Here is a 25,989-nt window from a genome sequence, read left to right as displayed (position 1 = left end):
CACTTCTACTCTACCATTTATTATTGGGACTGTTAGCTGATGCCTATCCGCTGCCTCCGTGCACTACAGTCTTCAACCTGCAACTCGTCTGTGTTTCATCATCGTGACTGCTAGCTGATTCCTATCCGCTGCCTCCGTGCACTACAGTCTTCAACCTGCAACTCGTCTGTGTTTCATCATCGTGACTGCTAGCTGATTCCTATCCGCTGCCTCCGTGCACTACAGTCTTCAACCTGCAACCCGTCTGTGTTTCATCGTGACTGTTTGGCTGATTCCTATCCGCTGCCTCTGTGCGCTTCAGTCTTCAGTCCTTGTCAACGCTCCCGTGTTTCCTTGAGTCTGCTGCCACTATTGCTACCCGCTACTCTCCGTGATCAACTGTTCCAGTTCAACTCTGCTCTGGTGTCCCATCGTTACTGCACCTGCTGGTTGCTATTGGCTACCTCCGTGTTCCCGCAGAGACCCGCTGCTGTTACTTCTCAGCGCTACGCATCCATCTACTGCTGATCCGCTCTCCACGCCTTCCTGGGTTCCCTGCTGGTCTACCTACCTGTGCGCTGCACCTGCTAGACCACCGCTTCACCCATCCAGGGACTTTGCATCCTGCCGGCCTCCTGCCGTTCAGGTATCTCTGCACTTCTGTCTGACTGCCTTCTCCTGAACCACGGTATGCATACTTCCCATTGACTGTGCTGTGTATTGCATACCTTGCTGGACTGTGTTGGTTCTCCTCTGGAGTGTACTATCCGCTGAGTCTATTGCCATCATTGACTGTGTTATCTCATGCTGGATTACTTCAAGAGACTTTCTATATTGGCAGTGTTGTTCAGTCATTTATACATTTATATTGTGCATATTACTGTGGATCAAAGTCAAGGTGCCCGTGTATATATTGTGTTGCAGTCTCTCCCCGTGCACCTCCTCACATATATATTCAGTGGTACAACTTGCTAGTGGCAGACCACTGACCCCTGTTTCCAGTTTCACCTGCTCCAGTATCCTCTCACATAGCAGTGGTACAACTTGCTAACGCAGACCACTGACTCCCCGGATACCTCCATTTGGATTCCATTCCTTCACTCAGACAGCGGTACAGCTTGCTATCCGCAGACCGCTGACTCTCATCACCTCCTCGTTTCTGTTGGACATTCCTCCTCACTATAGCAGTGGTACAACTTGCTACCGCAGACCACTGACTACCTTCACGTGTCCTTTGTCCATACAGTTCCTCGTGTATTACTACCTCCATATTGCCAGTGCTGCTAGTCATAGACTTTCCTGAGCATCTCATCATCTGCTATTTCCTGTTCCGTGATCACCCTGCTACCAGAGTACCATATTACCACCTATACTGCTCTGGTAAGCCTATCACCTGGTGATCCCTGGGTAAAGACTCCTAGTGCCCGTGACACAGTCCCTGCATTGGTTGCCTGTATTTTAATGAATCCAATATAAAATTATTCTGCACCAACATACATCTCTTCACTTGTCTCAAAATATCTCTCCACTCGACCCTTCTTCTCTGTGGAAGGTCTCCTTTTCTCATTTACACTAATTACCTGCTCCTATTCCCAGTTACAGGACTTTTTTTGTGCTGCACCCTCTCTGTGGAATGCCCTTCCTTGCATAACAAGACTTTCCTCTAGCTTCCAAATTTTCAAGCATTCCCTGAGAACACACCTTCAGGCAAGCTTCTCAAATTCCCCAAATACCTTCTTGGCCTCCCTAGACTACACCGCTCTATTCTATTTTACCTGATTACCACCCCTCTACACAATTTGGACAAAACTTATGTGTATTCTTTCTAAACTCAAACAACTATCTGACCCCCCCAGACTAACATTGCTGTGTGACTTTTATCATATAGCCCATTAAGCATTTTTAACCATTGCAACCTGGCAAGACAAATGTTAATATGGAGCGCTATGCTCCATCTCCCATCTTGGTATGGTGTCCCCTGTGATCTGAAGACAGGAAGTCAAGTAACCTCCAGCCGTCCGCATCACTCTGCTGAGCATGCACAGACAGGAAGTTCAGCTCAGAAGGTTCATCCAAGTGACAGTTGAACTGTAAAGACGTCATAACTGGAGCTGCATCCTTTTTGATTAAAAACTTACTTATATAAAGCGAGCGGCGGCACAAATATATATGAGCAACCTGATATCTGACATTGCCCACAATATACATTTACTACCATCTGCATATATGAATGTACTGCAATACAGTTAAATTCATTAACTGCATAAGATTTTCATACTGCTTTTCTGTTACAGTCAGTATCAACTGTGAGCAACTGTACATCATCTGTTACAACTAATTCTGAAATAAAACAAACAAATTGGTTAAGCCTGAAAGCTTCTTGTGGTTTAACATCTACCGTCAACACTGCTGACACCAATTACATATAACAGCATAAGTGCACTGAAAATAGGTTTCTGCAAAAATAAAGTGCAACATATAGCACTCAACCTCTTGTAATAAACTCCTACTGTCCTACATTGTAGATTGTAAGATAGTGAGCAGAGACCTTTTACCTTTCTTTCTGCAAATACCCTCTCGTGTTTTTACTGTATTTGTGTCCAATTGTAAAGCACTATGGAATATGCTGATATATAAATACATGTTGATGATAATATTAACATTAATGGGATTGTGACTTTTACTTTAGGATTTTTTTAGTGGCATGGTGTTTCATAACAATGTGTCCTCTCCCATATCTGTGATAACTTGGATCATGACTGTACAGATGTGTCCTTCTTTACCTATCCGCAAAGTGCTTACATATTTTCTGTAAGCAAATTATGCACTACTACAGTTTCTCACCTTGCTATCAATCTTGGGTTTATGATAATAATCACCCTCCCCCAGTATGTGTCATGACTTGGAACACAATTACAATGACTGTGGCACACACAGAAGAGGTGTAGGGGACTGTTTATTAACACAAAACTTTGTTTACACAAGCAATGATGAGCAGGAGGCCATGAGACAAAACACTCTCCACACAGTGCAATGTGTAATAAAAATACTTAAAAATAGGTACAATTATCCCTTCATAAATTCTCTAAGAGTCCCAGTGCTTCACAGCCTGGGTTGGTTTCCTTGGGATTTTCCAGAACCCCATGTCTGTGAGGGCTGGAATAATTACCAAGACTGGTTCCCCACACTGGTTGTCCAAGTATAATGAACAGGGCTCACTAAGAATCGTACAATGCATTTGGGCCACCTGACTCCGTCCTGCTGTTGTGGAACTACTTATCCCAGAAAAGTACTTTTTCAGGTCTAATGAAGATAATTTTAAAAAGTAGTCTTTATTTATTGATGCATTTATTAATGTATTTGTCCTTAATCTAGGATTTTGCCTGGGCTGCTCCCCTGCTGTGGAACGATCTTCCACGATCCATCAGGTTAGCATCTACTCTCAAAGACTTCAAGCGTACCCTTAAGACTCATTTCTTTATTCAAGTCTATCAGTCCTCCTCCTAACTCCCTTGTCCTGGCTCTCTCCCACAGTTAGTAGCACCCTATTTGTGTCTACCCTTCTTTTTAGGATGTAGGCTCTCAGGAGCAGGGCCCTCTTTCCTTGTGTGCTCCTTCTACTATTCCATCACCCTCTGTACCTCTTGGCCTGCTTCGCTAGCCCTGTTTTCTTAAGCTTCGGCCTTCTTCTCGCTGATTTTTACCATCCCTTTCACTATCTGTCCCAGAAATAATCTTATTTGCTTTACCCTGTCACCTGTGTTTGTATACATTTTTGTATCACGTTGTGTCTTGGTTCTCTGTTTTCTGTATATGTAATGTACGGCGCTGCGGACCCTTTGTGGCGCCTTATAGGTCAAAGATAATAATAATAATAAATGGTCCACCCTAAACTCTTAAACTATTGTGGATATAAGCCTCATCATGCTTGTAGTTCTATAGTACAGTGGCTGAAACGCCACAGGTCACCTATACTGCTCACCCCCAAATCCAAAGCAGATGGGACAACCCTGGAAGTGACATTCAACGGCACTTCTGTGGTTCATAATTATTAAGGATGAGTGGGCTCGGATTCCGCAAATCCGAGCCCACCCGAACAGTGCAGATCCGACGGGATCCGAGCACTGTTCGGGAACTTCAGGGCGCCAAACGGAGCCAAACCAAGGCTATGACATCCAAGTCTTGCGTCGGATCTCGCGAGACTCGGATGTCATAAATACTCACCTTGCAGGCGCCATCTTCATTCTGGCTGTGATCACTCGTGAGGGAGGTTGTAGTTAGGGAGCTCCTGATCAGTTTAGTGGTTCTTTGTGCTTTGTCCAGTGCTCTGTCCTGCTGAGTCAAGTGGTGCTTTGTCCAGTGCTCTGTCCTGCTGAGTCCAGTGGTGCTTTTGTCCTGTGCTCTGTCCTGCTGAATCCAGTGGTGATGTGTCCTGTGCTCTGTCCTGCTGAGTCCAGTGGTGCTGCCTGTGTCCTGTGCTCTGTTCTGCTAAGGGCATTGTTATTTCAAAATTATTCAAAAGTTATACAAAATGTAAAAAAAAAATATTAAAAACCTATACAAAAATAATTGAAAAAAAATATAAAAAAATTTACAAAAATAATTGAAAAAAAATATTAAAAAAATGGTTAAAAAATACTAGGTACTGCTATTTAAAAGTCAGACTACGTTCACTGTTGCTGCTGTACCAAAAAATAATAGGTACTGCTATTTAAAAGTCAAACTACGTTCACTGTTGCTGCTGTACCAAAAAAAACTAGGTACTGCTATTTAAAAGTCAAACTACGTTCTCTGTTGCTGCTGTACCCAAAAATAATAGGTACTGCTATTTAAAACTCAAACTACGTTCACTGTTGCTGCTGTACCAAAAAAAACTAGGTACTGCTATTCCAAAGTCAAACTACGTTCACTGTTGCTGCTGTACCAAAAAAAACTAGGTACTGCTATTTAAAGGTCAAACTACGTTCTCTGTTGCTGCTGTACCCAAAAATACTAGGTACTGCTATTTAAAAGTCAAACTACGTTCTCTGTTGCTGCTGTACCAAAAAATAATAGGTACTGCTATTTAAAAGTCAAACTACGTTCACTGTTGCTGTTGTATCCAAAAATAACTGCGGCCTTAACAGCTATGTTGGTGTTAGACGTGCATCCGGTGTCCGCCATCTGTGCAGTGGAATTCAGACCAGTTGGAGGAGGTATTGTGGCCGCATTCCAGATAGATGCGTATCAGATATTAAAATACGTTGACTGTTGCTGCCAAATCAAAAATTAATGAAAATGACCTGTCATCGTCGAAAACAAGAGGTAGTGACGCGCTCGAACTACACCCTCTATATGCTGTAGAGGATGTAGGAGCAGCCATCTGTGCAGTGGAATTCAGACCAGTTGGAGGAGGTATTGTGGCCCCGGTACCAAATTGTTTACCGGGGCCACTCCACTACGCAGTCCAGATAGCTGTGAGGTGTTCAGAATAGACTGGAAATTAGTGGAAATGATTCTAATTGAATGTTATTGAGGTTAATAATAGCGTAGGAGTGAAAAAAAAACAAAAAACGGGATTTTAGCACTTTTTATGCTTTTTTAAAAATAAATCAGAACCCAAAACCCTAAATCAGAACCAAAACCTTTCGTCGGGTGTTTTGGCAAAACAAATCAGAACCCAAAACATCAAGTTAATCAGAACCCAAAACCCAAAACACAAAACACTAAAAGTGGCCAGTGCACACCCCTAGTGCTGATTCGCCCTAAACACACAATTTAAAGGGGAGACTTTGGTGTTTGGGGTGGATCCACTGAGGAAACAATTACAGGCCTTGGGTTATAGAGGTCTGATCTCTCGAATGTATTCATGTCTTCTGTATGAATCCACTGCAGATGATTTGGATGGTTTGAGGAATCAGTGGGAAATAGATATTGGCCCTTTATCAGACAAGGAGTGGGAAATGGTTACAGACAGTACTAAAGGTTATACTTCATCATTAAAATTTCAACAAATACAGGTGTTTATCTTACACAGGGCCTACTTTACCCCTATTAGATTGGCAAAATTTCGCCTGGATGCTACCCCTAACTGTCCGAAATGCAATTCGATCAATGCTAACTTTTGGCACCTTCTATGGGAGTGTTCATGTATACAAATCTTCTGGCGAAGGATCAGGAAATGTATTCAGGTTACTGGAATTGAAGTGTCTCTTAGTTCACCGGCCACTTGTCTCTTTGGGCTCCGATTGAAGGGGAAAGTTAATAAACTGACAAAAATGTACATTTCACAGTTATTGATGTTGGCTAAGGTCTGTATAGCGAGGCTGTGGTTGGCCCCGACGAGTCCCACGGTTAAAAATTGGATGGCACTGGTCAATACCACCATAAGGCACGAGAGATTTGTTTATACTAGCAGACAGGCTCTGAAGGAATTTGGGAATATATGGTACAGATGGTTAGAGTCTCCATTCTATCCTATGTCATCTAGTACAGATGCTCTATCTACTTAAAAGTATGGCTACCGCAGTTCTTATAATAAGTATCTGAGTCCATGTAATAAACCCTGCATGTGTAACATTCTTATGTATAAGCATTTACGATGTATGATCCTGAATGAATATAGCACATTTATTATTATTATGCTTTAATGTAATCTTGTAAATTCCGTCATTTAATTCCGATATGCGATTGTTTTTCTTTTCTTTTTGTTGTTTAGTATGTTTATATCTTAAAAAATTTCAATAAAAATACTGGATTTAAAAAATAAGTGGCCAGCGCACACCCCTAATAATTATTCCGCTCTCTAACTGGCACAGAGTAGATGCAGATGAGAACCCTGCCTGGTCAATAACCTGACAGCAGAAAAATTAGGTCTGGAATTTTTCAACATGTGCCCCTCCTTCCAGTTGTTGGCCAGCACTGTGGCTGATTAATCTGTGTTGATTACCTTTATAATAAGGAACCCAAACTGTGAGGTTCCCTTTTTATAATAACCAGGTGACAGACTTTACCTAATTTCTATAAAGCTCTTAGTCAGATGTAGAGCTGATCACTCTTTAGTACAGCTGCTATAAAATATGTTAGTATCCCCATACTCACCTCTCAGAACACTTATGTTAATACTATTGAGTTGTGAAATTGCTACCAAAACATGGTGTGTCAAATTTGAGCTTTGGGTATTTTATAATTGGCTGATAGCAGAAAAGACAAAAAATAGCAGAGGCAGGCAAAGAGGTAGACAACAATCCCCTAAATTTGTTTATATCCTATACAAAAATATCATAAAATTATGTCTAGTATACATTCCCCAGTGCATGGCACAATAAGCAATGACCATTTGAGGGCAAACTCCCTTTAATAAATATTTTTTTGAATTAGGGGTTTTCAGAAGTGAGTATGTTATTCACTAAATTTCTTTAGTAAAAGTCATGAGATAAGTACAATGTAGGAGGACACCAGTTAAACTCTTTTTCATTATGCAGGAACAAAAAAGGTAACAAAGTTGTCATTCCAAATATTTATCATGAACATTTGGATGTCCATTATCCCGCTCTATACTTGGTGTAGGATATAATAATGTATCCAAATTTTAGGATCTATAAGTGTTACTCCTGTATATGTTAATTAAATACAAGGTAACAATATGAAGAACTTGTTTAAATAAATACATCAGATATCATAATCACTTCATAAAAAAATATCATAGCTTGTTATTCTAAGCGGAGGTGGTTGTGTCATTCATAGAAATACTTGAATGAACCTCTATCAACGCTCCTTAACATAAATCAGCTTTGATTATTTATAAACCACATACTTTTAAGACATAATTACAAGGAAACAATATAGTTTTTTTTACTTGCAACATGTTGGATCCATTCTTTTAGGGCAATTATTGGCGAGATTGGATGTCAATCAAGAATTTACAAGATGATAGGAGGACTGTATTGTATTATCACATGGAGAAACTCCAACATGAGAGCTGAGAAGTCTGTCACTCTTACCCAGTCATGTTCTCTGATAGGAGGATGAGAATCATGCCAGGGCAATTAGTATTGTGAATTAAAAAAAGTGTGAATGTATGTACAGTCAATCCCTCTGCTAACATCGGATAACAGGTAGCATTATGCAATGCACCGATTGGTTAATCCACCTTTTAAACCCTGGTCTCTTTTCATTCGGTTTCAGACTTGAAAACGTTCATACCGCGAAACACGTGTCAGGGTTTAAGTTGTGTGCCTATGCTTGATTCATGAAGCTGTTTAGTTAGAATATTCATAGGGACAAAGGCAGGTAGTTGTGGCCATTAAAGGACATGGTAGTGAGATGATATACTATCATTCTAGCATGTACTGAAATAGAATTATACAAGGATCTAAATATATGCTGACGTGACAATCAGTGGGAAGATATTATCAGAAACCATTGTAATGGTCTTTGTTAGTGTAAAACACTTTAGCACCACAACAGACTAGGTGAATAAACTAATTGTTTTTTACAGTTACATAGTATAATAAGAGCTATTTGATATAACATATTTACACTGCAGTTATGATTTATCCCTTATAAATAGCTACAAGCTCTCTATGTTCCCGACACCTCCACTTTTTAAGAGATGGCATGGGAATTGACTGACAGGTCATTGCCCAGGCCAACTCCCACAGATTCCTCCTGGTTCAAATGGAATAGCCACGTAAAATGGATCATATATTAAATAACCAACCTTGATATTCTCATTTGATACAATTGTTAGAGACAGTAACAATATTGCATGCAGTTAACTTGAAAAATATGAGAAGGAATTGAAAGCAGTCTATGTCTAAATCAATATTTTTAGGCAAATTAATTAATTTTCGATTTTGGAATTCACAGTAATTGGTGATCGGATCCAGAGTCAAATACTCTTGAAAGTTATGGTCACAAATAATTAATTAGCCCTCAATATAATAATATTATTATTATATTATCATCATCCTTTATTTATAAGGTGCCACAAAAGTTTCCACAGTGCCATGCAGATGACAAACAGTAGACTATACATGTTATAACAACACAAACAAAAACGAGTAATAGCAAGACTCCAAAAGCTACAAGCATAGCTAGTACAGTAAAGTTGGAGCAGAAGAAAAGGTATAGAGACTAGAGGACAGAGGCTCTGCTCATAAGAACTTACATCCTAAAGGGAGGGCAGACAGACAGCAGGCACAAGGGGGAGTCAGTGGAGGGGATATAACGAAAGAGGAGTGTGTAGAGAGACGGGAGAAGAGAGGTGAAGAGCTCAGGAATGGTGAGGAACTCAAGAATGGAAAGATGCTTAGGTGGATGGATGGTAGGCTTTGAGGAATAGGTGAGTTTTAAGTGCCCATTTGAAGGTGCACAGATATATATAAACAAAAAATATGTAATAATCAGATCTGTCTTTTTACTTTAGTAACTAAACAGAAAAGGATCTACAACTAACCCTTTTATTCTAGGAGGATATTTTTATCATACATACTGTATATGCAGGAATAATTAAGCATTAGTTCAACACATCACATATATCTAAGATTATATGTTTTCGAATAACTTGTTTTCTCCATGAAGTGCCACACATGGTCTTGAATAGTCCCATCATATTTTCATAGCAAAGCTGGTTACATCCAGAAAGAGGTTAATTTAATTTTTGCTTCTGACCTCCGCTACAGCTCTGTGCTGACCAACCTGGGAATGAGTTATCATAACAGAGGAGCAACATGGTGCAGGTTTCCTTATTATAATAATCAGCCCAGACTGGCTATCTCTGTGGTAGAATTTGTAGGGACCATACACATGTTTGTTAATGATTAATTGTGTATCAGTGACAGACATTACAGTTGGTCAATGCAGCTTATTAAAAGGGCATTTTAATTGCATCAGTGAGCACATCCATTGTATAGCATCTTAATAAGAGGACTCTTTAATGTTAGTTATTTAATTTATGTAATAATTAATAAACCCATCTCCATAGCAACGCTGCCTGGATGGTGGTAAGTATGTCAATTTTTTCAATGGAAGCTCAGCATTAGCTCACAGTTTCTACACATTGTAATTGGTAACCCTTAACTTACTTACCATACTGAGAGTTTACAACATACGTCTATACACTTTACAATATTGATGAAGTAATCATATTGACTCTATGGAGACTGAAAGCTATAAACCCTTTTTAAGTTTTCATAAATCCATTTCTAACACTGAAAATGTTCAGGACAACTAAGCTACATCATCATCATGATCATCATCTATTTATATAGTTCCACTAATTCCGCAGCACTGAACAGAGAACTCATTCACATCAGTCCCTTCCCCATTGGAGCTTATAATCTAAATCCCCTAACATATACACACACAGACCAAGAGAGACTAAGGGCAATTTAATAGCAGCCAATTAACCTACCAGTATGTTTTGGCTTTTTTTGGAGTGTGGGAGGAAACCAGAGTACTCGGAGGAAACCCACAAAAACTTGGGGAAAACATACAAACGCTACACAGATAATATAATAATAATATTAATAATAATGATAATAATAATTATAATAATATTAATTTGGATGATTCATCTCATTTGATGCATTCAATTGATAATTAGATTTATAGTTTATTTGGGCAGGGTCATATTTAGTTTCTATTTCATGCCATTGTATGTTATTTGATTGTATCATGACACCATCCCAGAGCTGAGTAATATATTGGTTCTTTGTAAGTTAAAGATAACAATAATAATTAATAATAATAAATAGGATGACATATGACTTTAAAGTTCTAATATGTAACTCAATTGTTTGGCAGTTTTGTTGTCCTTTAGTTTTAGGTGGTGTTTGTTTATTCTTCTGTTTTGTCTTTCTTTTGTACGTTCCTTAGCATATGCTGATTGCATGTAGTATTGCCTCTCTGAACAGTTCAACCATGATGCTGCTGTTTTTCTTATTTTTTTATATTCACTAGATGCTGGCTTGATATTGATTTTCAAACAGTATTATTGTTTACATAACCCTTTTTATAGTCCAACTTTCAATAATGGTTATTGGTGTGTTGAGGGTTTTTTCTGAATTATTTACTTGTCACACATAGTTATGAGTTATTCCATAGATTATTATTATAGAAGCTATAAGTGTCTATTGTATATAATAGCCCTTTTTGTTTGTTATTACGCAGTCAGCGGAGTATGACAAATCTCATTTGTTTGACTCTGTAAGCCTCGCATCATTTACTGTACTTACTTTTAACCATTTACCGTGGTCAGCTGATCAGAAGTTATACTGATGATCGGCACATGTAAGAGACTGCTTTATAATACTTATGGTCTGGTAATTTGCCTTGTGAATTACCCTGCCTAAGAACTTGCTATATTGTACTTATTCGGTGGTAGTCAATATAGGGAAGAAGTCATTTCCGACAACAATTACACCGAAATGTTGATCGCGACTGCTCAAAAACCCGACATACAGGAAATACAGACTTCTTCAAAAACTGACAACCAACAATTGCGAGAGGAGTGAACATACTGGAAGAGAGATGTACGTCACTTTCATGTGCGATAGTTACATGCGTGCTATTAAGGAAGCAATGTAAGGACCTAATGATGATGATGATGATGATGACCTGCCGGCTGTAGAATTGACAACCTTTCCTAAAAAATCATTCTGCAGCGGAGGTGGTCTCCAGGATCCATGCAAATAAATAATGAATGCATGTAAATAAAATGTATATGTTCTATTAGTGAAGTGTCAGAAATATGTAAAACAGGAAGTTCAGATAGGCCAATAGTTGCCCTTCCTACACAAATAAGTATGTATAATGCTCACATTGATGCAGACTTTGTTGCCCAAAACATGTCTTAACAATGCAATTGAAAATCCAGATTCTGAGAATTTAAGAGTACAAATGTTGGCCTTGGCAAAGAATAAATGTATAGATGGAGATACGATGGATGATGATTTACTCTGTGATAGAGTTAGAGAACCGTATAGACTTATTGATTATTTTTAGAATTTAATAGAAGAAAGCAAATGCAATGATGGCAAAATTAGAAAATCCTTCATTAAGACAGCTCACTGCAGACTTTGGCTAAAATTGGTGACAATTGGGACAGTTGTGTAGGGATCATTGGGAAATAGACTGGAAATGACTGGAAAATAATGTTAATGCTATACATAGTAATATAGGAGCAAAACAGCTCAAAATTACATTATTTTACCTATTTTTTACATTTTGTTAATTAAATCCAGATCCAAAACCAAAACCTTTCGCAATTTTTTGTCAAAACCAGTCACTAAACAAAAACGTGAACACATTTTAGAACCAAAACCACATTCAAAACCAAAACCACATTCAAAACCAAAACATGGGGGTCAGCCCACATCTCTAGTAAAATCTTTTTTCTGACGCCACAGTTTTCCCTTGCACCTTGGCCATTTTGCACTTCATTAATGAGGTGTAATGTATGCTTTCCCCATCCACAGACCCACCCTGTTTCATATACCATTGAAATGCTGTATCAAAAGATGGATAACAATCCTTGCACAAATCAGGGTCAATATTATTTACCAAAACACCTTTGTGATGACACAGCTAATGAGCCAACCTGAGTATCCCCAGATACTTCTATGTGATTATACCCAAAGTCAACAGGAATGTGCTGAGGAGTCTTAATAGACCCCGACATCCTACCTAAGCCACCACTTTTTCCAAAACTCCTCTATTGATAATTCTGCAGGTGGATTTAAATCCCCCCCGCCCCCCACAAACACACACACACACATACACATACACACAGTCTGCTCCTAAAAAGGAATCTAAAATCTCTCATAGAATCCTAATAATAATATCCTGAATGAATATAGCACATTTATTATTATTATGCTTTAATGTAATCTTGTAAATTCCGTCATTTAATTCCGATATGTATGCGATTGTTTTTCTTTTCTTTTTGTTGTTTAGTATGTTTATATCTTAAAAAATTTCAATAAAAATACTGGATTTAAAAAAAAAAATCTCTCATTGAAATGCACCTCAAGCAAATTGCCATAAACAAGCTAAAAAGGATTGAGGTCTTAAAAAAATACATAGCATAGGAAAATGCATTGAGGTTACCAGGGATGGTTTTAGGTCACAAAAAGGATTGGGAGCGTCTTTGCTTACATGTTATCAACAATGCTCAGAAAGGTGACAAAGTAAAGTTAAATAATTTCACTATTTAGAAGATTATTACAAGACAGGAACACATGAATCGTGATAAAACATTTCAACTAGCAAATGAAGCTATGCTGATTTGTTTATTTGACATTTGCTATGGATACAGAGATAAAAGACTGTTTTAGTTTCTTAAAACACATGATAACGTAAAACTGATCTAAAAATATTCCTGGGGCATAAAAACACTTCTGACACAGGGGATCAAATACTTGTTACACGCAAAATGAAATTTATTTTTGCTTCCAATAAAATAGATGCTGTTCTCTTACAATTTTATTTGACAAACTTTAAATTTTGTTGGATTTGTTTAAGTATATTGTAACAATTACATATAGCCAACATCTAAAATATATTACACATATGATATAATTACATCTATGTATTTATTAACATAGTGCTTTTACAGATAATTTTGGGTTTTTCTATAATTTTCTATAATTCAATCACAACCTGCCCCAGTGCAGCTTAATGTTTCAATTCTCTACCACAAACACTTATATTTGCCTATGAGTATATTTTTTATGACCGGGAGAAAACCCAATCAAACATGTGGAGATTGTACAAATTTCACACTGATAGTGCACCTCTCAGAATCATGGCCACAGCACTGTATTATGTTGATATGTTTATCTAGGTATGATATGCATGATGTAATATACAATATTGTATCAATATTACAAAGCATTTTTTTTTTTAATACAGTCAATTTTAGGAAAAATACCAATTTGTGAGTAGAATAATGTTTTCTAATTTAAAATGTTATATTACCTTGCAATAATATAAATGACCTGCAAGTGGTAGTCATGCACTACCATGAAACTATCAACCTGCTCAGTACACATTTCAATCACATTTAACACTAATTTAGCTCTGTTCTACTATGCAAAAAGAGATGGAAAAAAAACATGTATTATTTGTTTTATATTAGTTAGATTTTAATATGTTTTAATTTTGATCAGAAAAGTCACAAAGATGTTTAAAAATAATAAATATATATCCAGGACATGTTACATCACATTGTGGAAATAAAGTGACATGCATTTTTAATACTATAAAATAAAATGATAAATTCTTTAGCAAAAATAAAAATAATTTCATATTTGCATTTTAAAGATTTTTTTTTTTTAATCAAATTATTTTGGCTACCATCTACAATTTTAAGTTACAAAAATACATCTATTATTTTCTCTTTGAAATTAACTCACGCAAACCATACACACACACACACACTCAGTAAAGTTATGACAGGTTAATTATTGGAAATGATTATGGCATTAAACTCCTGGAGAAATATACTATTTCAATTCAGCTTGAAATGGAATTAGTGCACCTTAACCAGTACAATAAAATCAAGGGTTACTGAAAGACAGTTTTTTTTCAGTGAACCTATAAAATATTAGAAATGCAAAATTCAACTCACTTAAAAGTTGCTTTTGTGAATCTGTAAAGTTTACATTACCATGCCAGAAAGGATTTATCAAAGTGGAGCATTTGTCCTTAACTGGAAGAGAAAGAAAGATATTAGGATGAAAACAAAATTTGAAATTGACAGTTCTCCCAATAAATACATATTTATGCATTTTATCAATAAGGTTAACTGGCAAATGAAAATTACTATGATACTTACATTTACACGTCCGCCAAAGCCCTGAGTGTGAGCTCATGCTCTCTGAAAAGTTATTCTTCATTTCCAATTTGGAGGCATCGATAATATACCAAAAATCTGTTCCAATAGCAACAACCAAAAATATAAAGCTCAAAATACCTACAAAGGTAACAAAAATAGTCAGAATACTCAACTTGAGCTTCATTTTAGATAAGATTAGGTCACTTGTGATGCAGATAGTATAATTCTGTGCTACACTTTTCCATTAGGATGAAGCAAACATCAGGTTCCATCAGCACAGCAGCAAAAGCTGTCTTCCTCTATTGTAGGTTCAAACAATTCTAGTGATGTTGTAGAACAGCCAGTGGCAGGATTGACAATTCAGCCGACACTGCTGCGAGCATGCAACAAGCTGAACACTGAAAGCTTTCTGCCCTCACTTATAAATATGCAAGACATCGAGACAGTGGAGTGGAATACAATCATTTGAGTCACAACTGCATTGTACATATGATTAATTTTTCAAAGGATGACCTTGTATTTAATATAACATAGAGCAAGATTATTGAGCAATGAAAGGATTTAGTTCATTTAAAAGTAATTTATATTTTCTATTAATTAATAATGAGAGAAACAGTTTAACCATGGGATTCTATATTTCTGATTATTTTATATATTAATTTACAGGAATCCTTTCAATAATCAGAATACACAAATGCATAGCAAATCTTTCTATAGTCTCTTTTTATTTAGTCCCTTCTCACTGATAAAGAAATGTATACACATCCATTCTAGTGATGTCATATTTTGAAATGGGTCCTTGCTGGACCGACATAGTCAATAGCAACCTGGTTGCCCTGTCATGGTGCCAGGAATTTATTCCTGTCCTGGAACCAGTTACCTTTGTGTATGTTCTGCATTGATCACTCTGATCTGATCCTCCTCTTCCATCTCTCCACTCTGCCTGTGCACTCTACCCTTTTGACTCCCCTTACTGGCAGCAAGTGACCTGGGGCATGGACCTGCCAACGTGCACACTTCATCCCATGTATGCAGACAGCAAGGGACGCAGATATAAAAGTCTGCTTCCTATAGCATACCACTTAGGGGTCCGAATGGAGAAAGATAAGTGTAGAAGTGCTCTTAATGTAATGTGGATGTTGGTGAATGTGGGCATGAGCTATTAAATTAATAGTGGCGTGAGGGTAAGGGTTATTAATCTAATGGGGGATTAGGGGCAATTAATATATATATATATATATATATATATATATATATATATATATATATATACATATATTTATTTCCAAGACCGAGCTTATAGTCTTCCCCCCTGCCAGGACTCTCCCACCTCCCCCCCTCTCTATTTCTGTTAATAACACTACCCTCGTTTCTGTCCCCCAAGTCCGATGCCTTGGGGTCATCCTTGATTCCTCCCTCTCATTTAAGCCGCACATTATGTCCCTCTCAAAATCCTGCTAATTCCACCTTCGGAATATATCTAAGATACGTCCCTTTCTCATCACGGAAACCCCGAAAACCCTTGTTCACTCGCTTATTATCTCTCGCCTTGACTACTGTAACCTTCTTCTCTCTGGCCTACCTGATTCTTGGCTTGATCCTCTTAAGTCTATCCTCAATGCTGCTGCCCGCCTCATTTTTCTCTCCCGCCGTTCTATCTCTGCGGTCTCCCTCCAACAGTCACTAACTTGGCTCCCCATACCCTACAGAATTCAATTTAAACTCCTCACTCTCACCTTTAAAGCTCTTAGTCAATCTTCCCCTCCCTACATCTCCAATCTCATCTCTACCTACACTCCTTCCCACCCCCTCCGCTCTGCCTCTGACCGCCACCTCACTACTTCACTGATCACCTCCTCTCACTCTTGTCTTCAGGACTTTGCCCGGGCTACTCCCCTGCTGTGGAACGATCTTACACGTTCCATCTACTCTCAAAGGCTTCAAGCGTACCCTTAAGACTCATTTCTTTATTCAAGTCTATCAGTCTTCCTAACTTTCTTGTCCTGGCTCTCTCCCCCAGTTAGTACCACCCTTTATGTGTCTCCCCCTTCCCTTTAGGTTGTAAGCTCTCATGTGCAGGGCCCTCTTTCCTTGTGTGCTCCTTCTACTGTTCCTTCACCCTCTGTACCTCTTGGCCTGCTTCGCTAGCCCTGTTTTCCCTGTTTTATTAAGCTTCTGCCTTTTTCTTGCTGATTTCTACCATCCCTTTCACTATCTGTCAGATATAATCTGATTTGCTTTACCCTGTCACCTGTGTTTGTATATATTTGTGTATCATGTTGTGTCTTGGTTCTCTGTTTTCTGTATATGTAATGTACGGCGCTGCGGACCCTTTGTCGCGCCTTATAAGTTAAAGATAATAATAATAATAATTTAATCTTAATTTAATATAATATTAATGTACTGGTGGGTTGATGATGGGGGCTATTAATTTATGTTTTGGTGAAGACCCATCTATTAAATGTGTTTGCTATTAATTTAATGTTGGAGCTGGCTGGAAAAAATATTCCTATTTGTTAAATGTGAATGGTTTTAATATATGTCATGGGTGGTTCAGAGGAAATAGGCATAGTTACCAAATATGAATGCTATAAATGTAATTCTTGGGCTGGTTCGATGGAAATATTCCAGTTTGCTACATATGAATGCTATTCATTTGATGTTGTCTGATGTGGAAGTAGACCAATTTATTACATGGGAATGCTACTAACATAATATTGGGCTAATTTGGGAGAGGGAGGCCTAATTATTAAATGCTATTGCTATTTAAATAAAGTAAGCACTGGTTAGGGGAAGAGAGACCTAGAGTGTTGATCAGATTTCCATATTTCGTGAACCTTTCCCTTTTTGGTGAGTCAGTACCAATTTTGGGGAATTGTCGTTCTCAGTCAGATGAATTGATAGGGATATTTAATACACCTGCCTCATAGTAATACTGCAGTAATAGAAAGTAATGTTGTCACTATAGTATTACAGTTGTCACTGTGGAACTCATTAATCCACCATCTCTTTTTCTTTTTTTTTTAACATCAATTAGTATTTTGTATTTAAGGGGTGAGGGGTACAGAAAATAAAATCGTGAGGGAGGATACACAGTGGGTGGCAGACATAACAATAAATATCTAGCCGCATTAATCGAAGTACACAACAACTGTAGCTAGCTAGTCGGGTGGTCAGAAGTTAGCATAGGAGGGAGAACTCAATTAGAAACCAGTATATCAACTGGAGTGGGAGCGGGGAGCTGGACGGTTCAATGGGGTGAATAAATGAATGTCAGTGCCGGCATGTTGTCTGGCCGAAATTGTTAACTGTCACTTTATCATAAAGTCTGTATTATCTCCATGTCGTAATGACAGCATTCGCAAAGTTTATGTCGCTCCTAGTCTTGTCGGAATGTAGTCTTCATCTTCTGTTGGAAATACATGCCACAACATCCATTTAACAATGGGGAGGATGGTGCCATAGAATATGGGGCGTCTAATGTCTCCATATAGAAACTAAAGTGGATTTTCAGAATAACTTTGTGAAGGGTAGGAGTTGATGGTTGTTTCCAAAATTGCGCTACTGCCGCTCTAGCGGCTATTAATATGTGACCCCAAACATAACAATGGTGTTTAGGCAGTTTTTTCAGGGGATTAGATGTAAGAGGGGTGCGAGTGGGGTTGGAGTTAAGGATACCGAGGTAACTCTTGGCTAGATCAAACACCTTTTCCCAGAGAGGTGGAATGATGGGGCACAACCAGAACACATGTACTAGGTCTCCTACAGTTCCACAGTTACGCCACGTGGTGATTAGGCCAAATCGTCTGGAGATGGACTGGGGTAAGATAAGTTCAATACAATAATTTAAGTAACATTTCCACATGGTTAGTACATTTATAGACTTTAGACGGGTTACTATTTATTATTATTATTATTATTATTAATTTTTATTATTAATTTGTTAACTGTCAATTTATCATAAAGTTTATATTTCCTCCATGTATGATTTCCCATTGAGCTGCAGAGATGGAGACATGGAAAACCGTTTCCCACTTACACTGGGAGACAAGCTTAGGAACATCAGGCAAAAAGTAAAGGTGTTGATACCACCTTTGTTATTACCCCTAGTTAGTTTTGGATGTAGAAGAGTCTGGAGTGGGTGGATCTGACAATTTTGGTGGCAGTTGTTTCCGATCCAATGCCACAACCACAGTTATCCATAAAAGTCCTTGGACGAGATGTTATATGTGTCCTGCAGCTGTGCAAAGAAGCGGAGACCCCAGTGGCCAAACAGGTATAATCCGCTAAATCTTACCTTGTTTTGGTATCTGGTGGAGGAGGGGATTAGAAGACTGCTCTTCTACCACATTCTAATGTTTTTTAAGAAGTCTTGCCCATTATACAGCCACTGGGTCCTCGCATTGCTCCCTTAATAGCAGTAATGTAACTATCGCCATTTAAATTGACGTGAATGTAAGTGCTGGTATGTTATCTTGCCGAAATTGTTAACTGTCACTTTATCATAAAGTTTATATTTCCTCCATGTCGTAATGACAGTATTCACAACATTTATGTCGCTCCTAGTCTTGTCGGAATGTAGTCTTTCGCACACTCGTGCCCCACCCAGTACTTTACCTCTGTATTGTACAGGCATCAGCATTGCTGTCTGTATTATACAGGGGTCCCTAGAATGATCTCTGTATTATACAGAGGTCACTACAATACTTTATGCATTGTATAGAAGTCTCTAGAATAATCACTGTATAGAATATATGCCAATTGGATATTTTTATCTCAATAACTTTGTGACACAAGTCAGACACAAGTATTGGTTTTCACAAAGTTTACTGCTTCAGTGTCTTTAGACCTTTTTGTCAGATGTTGCTATGGTATAGTGAAGTAAAATTACAAGCATTTCATAAGTGTCAAAGGCTTTTATTGACAATTACATTAAGTTCATGCAAAGAGTCAATATTTGCCGTGTTGATCCTTCTTTTTGAAGACCTCTGCAATTCGCCCTGGCATGCTGTCAATCAACTTCTGATGGCCACCCATTCTTGCCTAATCAATGTTTGGAGTTTGTCAGAATTTGTGGGTTTTTGTTTGTCCACCCTCCTCTTGAAGATTGACTACAATTTCTCAATGAGAGTAAGGTCCAGGGAGTTTCCTGGCCATGGACCCAAAATGTTGCTGTTTTGATCCCTGAGCCACTTAGGTTATCACTTTTGCCTTATGGCAAGGTCTTCCATCATGATGGAAAAGCCATTGCTCGTCTCCAAACTGTTCTTGGGTGGTTGGGAGAAGATGCTCTTGAAGGATGTTTTGGTACCATTCTTTATTCATGACTGTTCTTAGGCAAAATTGTGAGTAGAGCAACTTGCCATGAGGCAAAAGTGATAACTAAGTGGCTCAGGGATCAAAACATCAAAATTTTGGATCCTTGGCCAGGAAACCCCCTATACGTTAATCCCATTTTAGCATATTTGCATTCTGATATACTGTAAAATATTGTAGAATATGTTGTATCATGTTCTTAGCTACACCACTGGGTGCACCCCAGTTTAGTATAGATGAAGCTATAGTTTAGTCATGTAGGTAGTGGAAATGTTTACATAAAGAATCATGAATATTGATGACGATGATCTAAGGCTTTGAAGCTGAAACCACATTGAATGTCCTAGTATCCCAGTAGAAAAAAAAACGGTTAGGTATAGTTTTATTTAAGGATATGATGAGAACTTATTGTGCTGCATCTATAAATTTGTCACACTCACATATTTTACCCTACCTACTTTCTGTATGTATATCACTGGTTATGACTGTTGCTTGTGCATTTATTTAGTCATTTCAGAAGATATATAGCAGCATCCCAGACATAATCGCCCACTATTTTACCGACAAACTCTAAATTCAGTTTCAGTAGCTGAAAAATGTGAAAAGAAAACACTTTTTTATTATGCTTATGCACCAAGCTATTTTGTGTTGGCCAGTTTTTTTTCAATTGTTGTTGCATCACTCCTTCTTTTTAATTATAATTATCTTGAATAATTGTCTCATATTGTATTCTTTCTTGTCTACATTTCGCGCCCTCTGAATGTTAAATCTATGAACAAGCACAGTAACATATTTTCTCTGCCTAACAATATAACCATATAATCAATATAATCATTGAAATAACTATTCCATTAACAAAATTCAAAAATATATATTATTTCTGCTTTTACACTAAGGGGGAAATTGAATTCAGCATGATATGTCTCCGCAACCAGGGCCGGTTTGGTAATAGGCCTTACTCGGAATTTTCCCGGTAGGTCAATATCCTAAAGAGGCCGTCTGGCCGCCACCTGATTTTTTTTACTTTCTTTTAAAGTATATTTTATGTCATTTGTCTGGAGGGGAGAGTGGGCAAAATGGTGTCCATGGCCCGGCAAGCCTTAACCTGAGGCTAACAGAATAAATAGATATGATCACTGTATGTGTTCTAATTGGGTGGTGGAAAACAGAGAATGGATAAACAGCTCAAATGGGTTAAATGTAGAAGTACCAATAATAATGACCTGGTGATGCTTCAAATTCTTATATCTCTAAGTACATATGAATGGGAATAGACATGAAAGTATATGCCGTGAAAACTAACTATAACATTGATTTATTAAAACACAAAAGTAATAAAGCAATTAAAAACTGAACCAAGAAAATTATGAAGACAGAATTGTCCAAAAACCATGTTATGAGCCCGAATACTTGCTGTGAGATTGTTCTGCGCAAGGTCAAATTCTCTCCGGTGCTTCTGATCAGAAGTAACTTGGTAGTTCAGTAGTTCCTTGAGATGCCGAAAAACTCATCACAACATGGAGCGCATGTAGGTATTTCCTGTTTAGACGTGTGTCCTGTGGGTCATAGGGGGCGTGCTCAACATGTTACATCACAAGTCTGATTTCAATCTATGTTACCTGTCATTTATAACGTTTTATCCAATCATTAGTCTCTGATGAAATAGCAATTGGATTATTTATTCAGGCGGTGTAGTACCTTAAGTGTATATTGATGTACCACCTAATTCTTCCATCTATAGTGTGGATCTTTAATTGTCCTTCTCTAATAAACTCTGATTTTGTGTGAAAAGAGTCCCTTTGTTTTTTGAACGGTTCATTTTACTAAAATCCCCCACTTTTATGTTAGTCATCTCATTTGTATATAACTTATTAATCCTTTCAACGTCTTCTTATCAATACATAACATTAAACTTGAGAAAAGATCTTGCTATAGAGAGGCGGCAAATCCACATTTTATGATTTGTCCGAATCTTTTTCAAAATGGATAAATATTGAACTGGACGAAATAATAACTTGCATATTACATTTAAGGAGGGTCTAAATGATAACTCAAGTGCTACAGAATCTATGCAACATATAAACAATGATTATGATATATATCACACCCACATTAGGCAAACCACATCTGTACAATTTTCTTAAAGGTCCATTTCTCTGTTGCTGGTGCACTGGTACAAGAACCTGGGCCACTTTCTTCTATTTGCTCCGCAGGCCAAAATTTGTCAGCTCTCCTCTGCTTGTCACACAGAAGCACAGATTTTCAGTATGAGCTTATACTAGAGATGGGCGGGCTTGGTTCCCCGAGATCCGAATTCATCCGAATTTAGCCTATCCGAGTACCGAGCCGAGCATGCTCGGTACTCTCCCGCCCGTTCGGAATCGAAATCGAGGCAAAACGCCATTGTGATGTATTCGTATTTCTGAGCTCGGTTCTCGCAAGATTTGAAAAGCATAAATACCAGCCTCCACAGCAATCCATCGCCATTTGACAAAGGGAGAGAGCAGAGTTAGGTAACACAGGCTATATCAGCGCAGGGACAGAGCAGTAATTGGACACATTATTGTTTCTATTTAATACCATTCTAATCTTAATACCAGTTGTTACAGCAGTAAGGAGGATAGAGGAGGGTTTTTGTTCAATTTCTGGCACTCCAAGTGCTTTTGGGGTGTTCCCCATTCTTTTGCATTAATTTTTCTGGCTGTGAAAAGTCATATTTGTCAGCAGTATAAAAAACTATTTTTAGCACTCCAAGTGCTTTTGGAGTGCCCCATATTCCCCAGTGTTTTACAGTAATTTTTCTGGCTGTCAAAAAAAGTCATCTTTGTCAGCAGTATCTATATAACACAATTTTTTGCACTACAAGTACTTTGGGCTCATAAAAATGGATTCAAAGCAGTCCACATATAAGCAGAATCAGCAACCAGGTTCTGTCACCAGTCCTGATGGTAGTGTTCCCAGTACGTCATCTGGGAAAGCCGATGTAAAAGTACATAGTCTTTTTAAATCAAGGAAACAAACACACACCCATAAAAAATTTACCGTGTTGAAGCGAAAAAGAAGTGTAACTGAGGAAAAGTTAACTGCCGATAAAAAAAAAAAAATGCCAACATGCCAATGTACACATGCAGTGTCAAAGAAAGAATGAGGCCTTCGCCTTTCTCTATTACTGCCAGATCAAAAATTATTACTGAGCCTTCTTCTTGTAAGGTCACTTGTGAGCAAGCAAGACCAAGTAATTTGCAGTCTAAAAGTGGTGCACAACTACTGTTATGTGTGAAAGCCGAGCTGCAAGAAAACAGTAAGGCCAATCCCTGTGGAGAGTCCATCCAACAGTGGTATGTCTAATCATGAGCATTCTGATAATGTATCCATAAAGAAGGGCCCTTTCAGCAGTTCTGCTGATGTGTGCCTGAACAGTCCGAGTGTAGCCGGTGATACACAAATTAAGGATGCCACTTTAGAATTAGAAGAGGATGAGGGGGAGATTTGTGTAGGCGACGAGGGCGCTAATGATGATGTTGATGATTATGATGCAGACAGATACCTAACTACCTTGGTCCATTTATTTTTTATATTGTTCAGTCTATCCAGGCTGCTTTTTTTCTATTCAACTACAAGTGGAGGGGGGGGGGCTATAGAGACAGAAACCAAACTGCCTTTGTCCATTTCTTTACATATTTAACTGTAAGTGTAGGGTGTAATATACACCCAAAGATGATGGCTGCATTGCATATATGCATAGATGGAGAGGAAGAAAATATGGTTTGTGTGTATTAATTAATGAAAGCCTACCAGGAATTAAACTGTTTTTTGGATAATTTATTAGCTTTACAATTACATTACTTATCCAAGAAACAGGTGGAGCACTAAATTATTTTATGCCCAAAAACATTGATTTTTCAACAAAATAGCAAAAAAAAACCCAAACAAAACCAAAACCAAAACACGCAATGCCGGTTTGGCAAAACCAAAACCAAAACCAAAACACGACGGTAATCCAGATCCAAAACCAAAACACGGGGGTCAGTGAGCATCTCTAGCTTATACAGACTGTGGTCACACACCTCTTGGATCCTAGTCTTCAGTTCTTTACAGTCATTAAATACTTGGGGTAGAGCACAATACTCTATAGCCCTTTTTGTTAAAATTAGTTTTGTGACCAAACCTTTATTGTAGCTCCTTTCCCTAGCTAACTTGTGTTAGTCTGTTTCTTCAGTGTCTAATAGCAGCTATTGCTTGGGGAATACTTGTCCTTAAAACCTGTGTGGAGGTAAAACTCAACCCATTTACAAAGCATAGCAATGATCATGTTAATTCAGATTGAATACATGTTTATATTTAATGTAGGAACGGCTAGAAAGGGCAGATTTTGGCATGAGTTGGTCAGCTTAACAGTTGTTGCAATATGTGAACTAACATTGCATGTACAGCTTAGAGTAGCTAGAATAGATAAGAATAGCATTAATTATGTATTTAGCTAGTGTGGAAGATCAAATATCTTTGTTGCTTACAAGATGGGTTTTCCGTTCTTTATATTGAATAACTACTTTACAGTCATTTATTCGTGTGTTTATTATGCCATGAGTTGATATGACTGTCACTCACCGGACTGTGAGTGCTTCTTCCCGGACATTTAGGAACCGTGGCCGTCCTCCATCCTGAGGGACTGCGCATGCGCAGCCCTTTCTAAACCTCCAGTGTATGTTCCTTTAACTTAATTGGCAGATCAGGCAACCTCCCTATATTAAGCACCTGTGGTCAACACCACGTTGCCTGATCTTGGAGTCTCATTCCCCATGAGTCTCTGAAGGTGTTCCTGTGTTTCCTCGTTTATTCAGCCCAGCTGATTCCTGTGGTTTCCAAACCACTTCTACCTCTGTGGTTTCCAAACCACTTCTACTACTGTGGTTCCCATACCACTTCTACCATCTACTGTATCATCGTGACTGTGAGCTGATTCCTATCCGCTGCCTCCGTGCACTACAGTCTTCTAACCACTTCAACTCTACCATGTATCATTGGGACTGTTAGCTGATGTCTATCCGCTGCCTCCGTGCACTACAGTCTTTCATTCACATCCACTCACCTGTTCATTATTGTGACTGCCAGCTGATTCCTATCCGCTGCCTCCGTGCACTACAGGCTTCAACCTGCAACTTGTCTGTGTTTCATCATCGTGACTGTTTGGCTGATTCCTATCCGCTGCCTCCGTGCACTACAGTCTTCAACCTGCAACTCGTCTGTGTTTTATCATCGTGACTGCTAGCTGATTCCTATCCGCTGCCTCCGTGCACTACAGTCTTCAACCTGCAACCCGTCTGTGTTTCATCGTGACTGTTTAGCTGATTCCTATCCGCTGCCTCTGTGCGCTTCAGTCTTCAGTCCTTGTCAACTCTCCCGTGTTTCCTTGAGTCTGCTGCCACTATTGCTACCCGCTACTCTCCGTGATCAACTGTTCCAGTTCAACTCTGCTCCGGTGTCCCATCGTTACTGCACCTGCTGGTTGCTATTGGCTACCTCCGTGTTCCCGCAGAGACCCGCTGCTGTTACTTCTCAGCGCTACTCATCCATCTACTGCTGATCCGCTCTCCACGCCTTCCTGTGTTCCCTGCTGGTCTACCTACCTGTGCGCTGCACCTGCTAGACCACCGCTTCACCCATCCAGGGACTTTGCATCCTGCCGGCCTCCTGCCGTTCAGGTATCTCTGCACTCCTGTCTGACTGCCTTCTCCTGAACCACGGTATGCATACTTCCCATTGACTGTGCTGTGTATTGCATACCTTGCTGGACTGTGTTGGTTCTCCTCTGGAGTGTACTATCCGCTGAGTCTATTGCCATCATTGACTGTGTTATCTCATGCTGGATTACT

At 38.6% G+C, this 25,989-nt stretch overlaps 1 protein-coding gene across 1 annotated transcript in view; it reads right to left on the bottom strand.

Annotated features, from left to right (window-relative positions):
- The window catches only part of TMEM114 (transmembrane protein 114), an 82,126-nt gene extending 66,940 nt beyond the window's left edge, over positions 1 to 15,186 (bottom strand). Inside the window, exons 1-2 of the mRNA XM_075179844.1 lie at positions 14,801 to 15,186; positions 14,594 to 14,674 (exon numbers count right to left, since the gene is read on the bottom strand). Of these exons, the coding sequence (XP_075035945.1) occupies positions 14,594 to 14,674; positions 14,801 to 14,984 (265 nt within the window). The 5' untranslated portion in view covers positions 14,985 to 15,186. The remainder of the gene's footprint in view (positions 1 to 14,593; positions 14,675 to 14,800) is intronic.
- Between the last annotated feature and the right edge of the window lie 10,803 nt (positions 15,187 to 25,989).

The sequence above is a fragment of the Mixophyes fleayi genome, chromosome 7, assembly GCF_038048845.1.
Source record: "Mixophyes fleayi isolate aMixFle1 chromosome 7, aMixFle1.hap1, whole genome shotgun sequence".
Taxonomy (NCBI): Eukaryota; Metazoa; Chordata; class Amphibia; order Anura; family Limnodynastidae; genus Mixophyes; species Mixophyes fleayi.
This window is presented reverse-complemented; position numbering and strand designations above follow the sequence as displayed.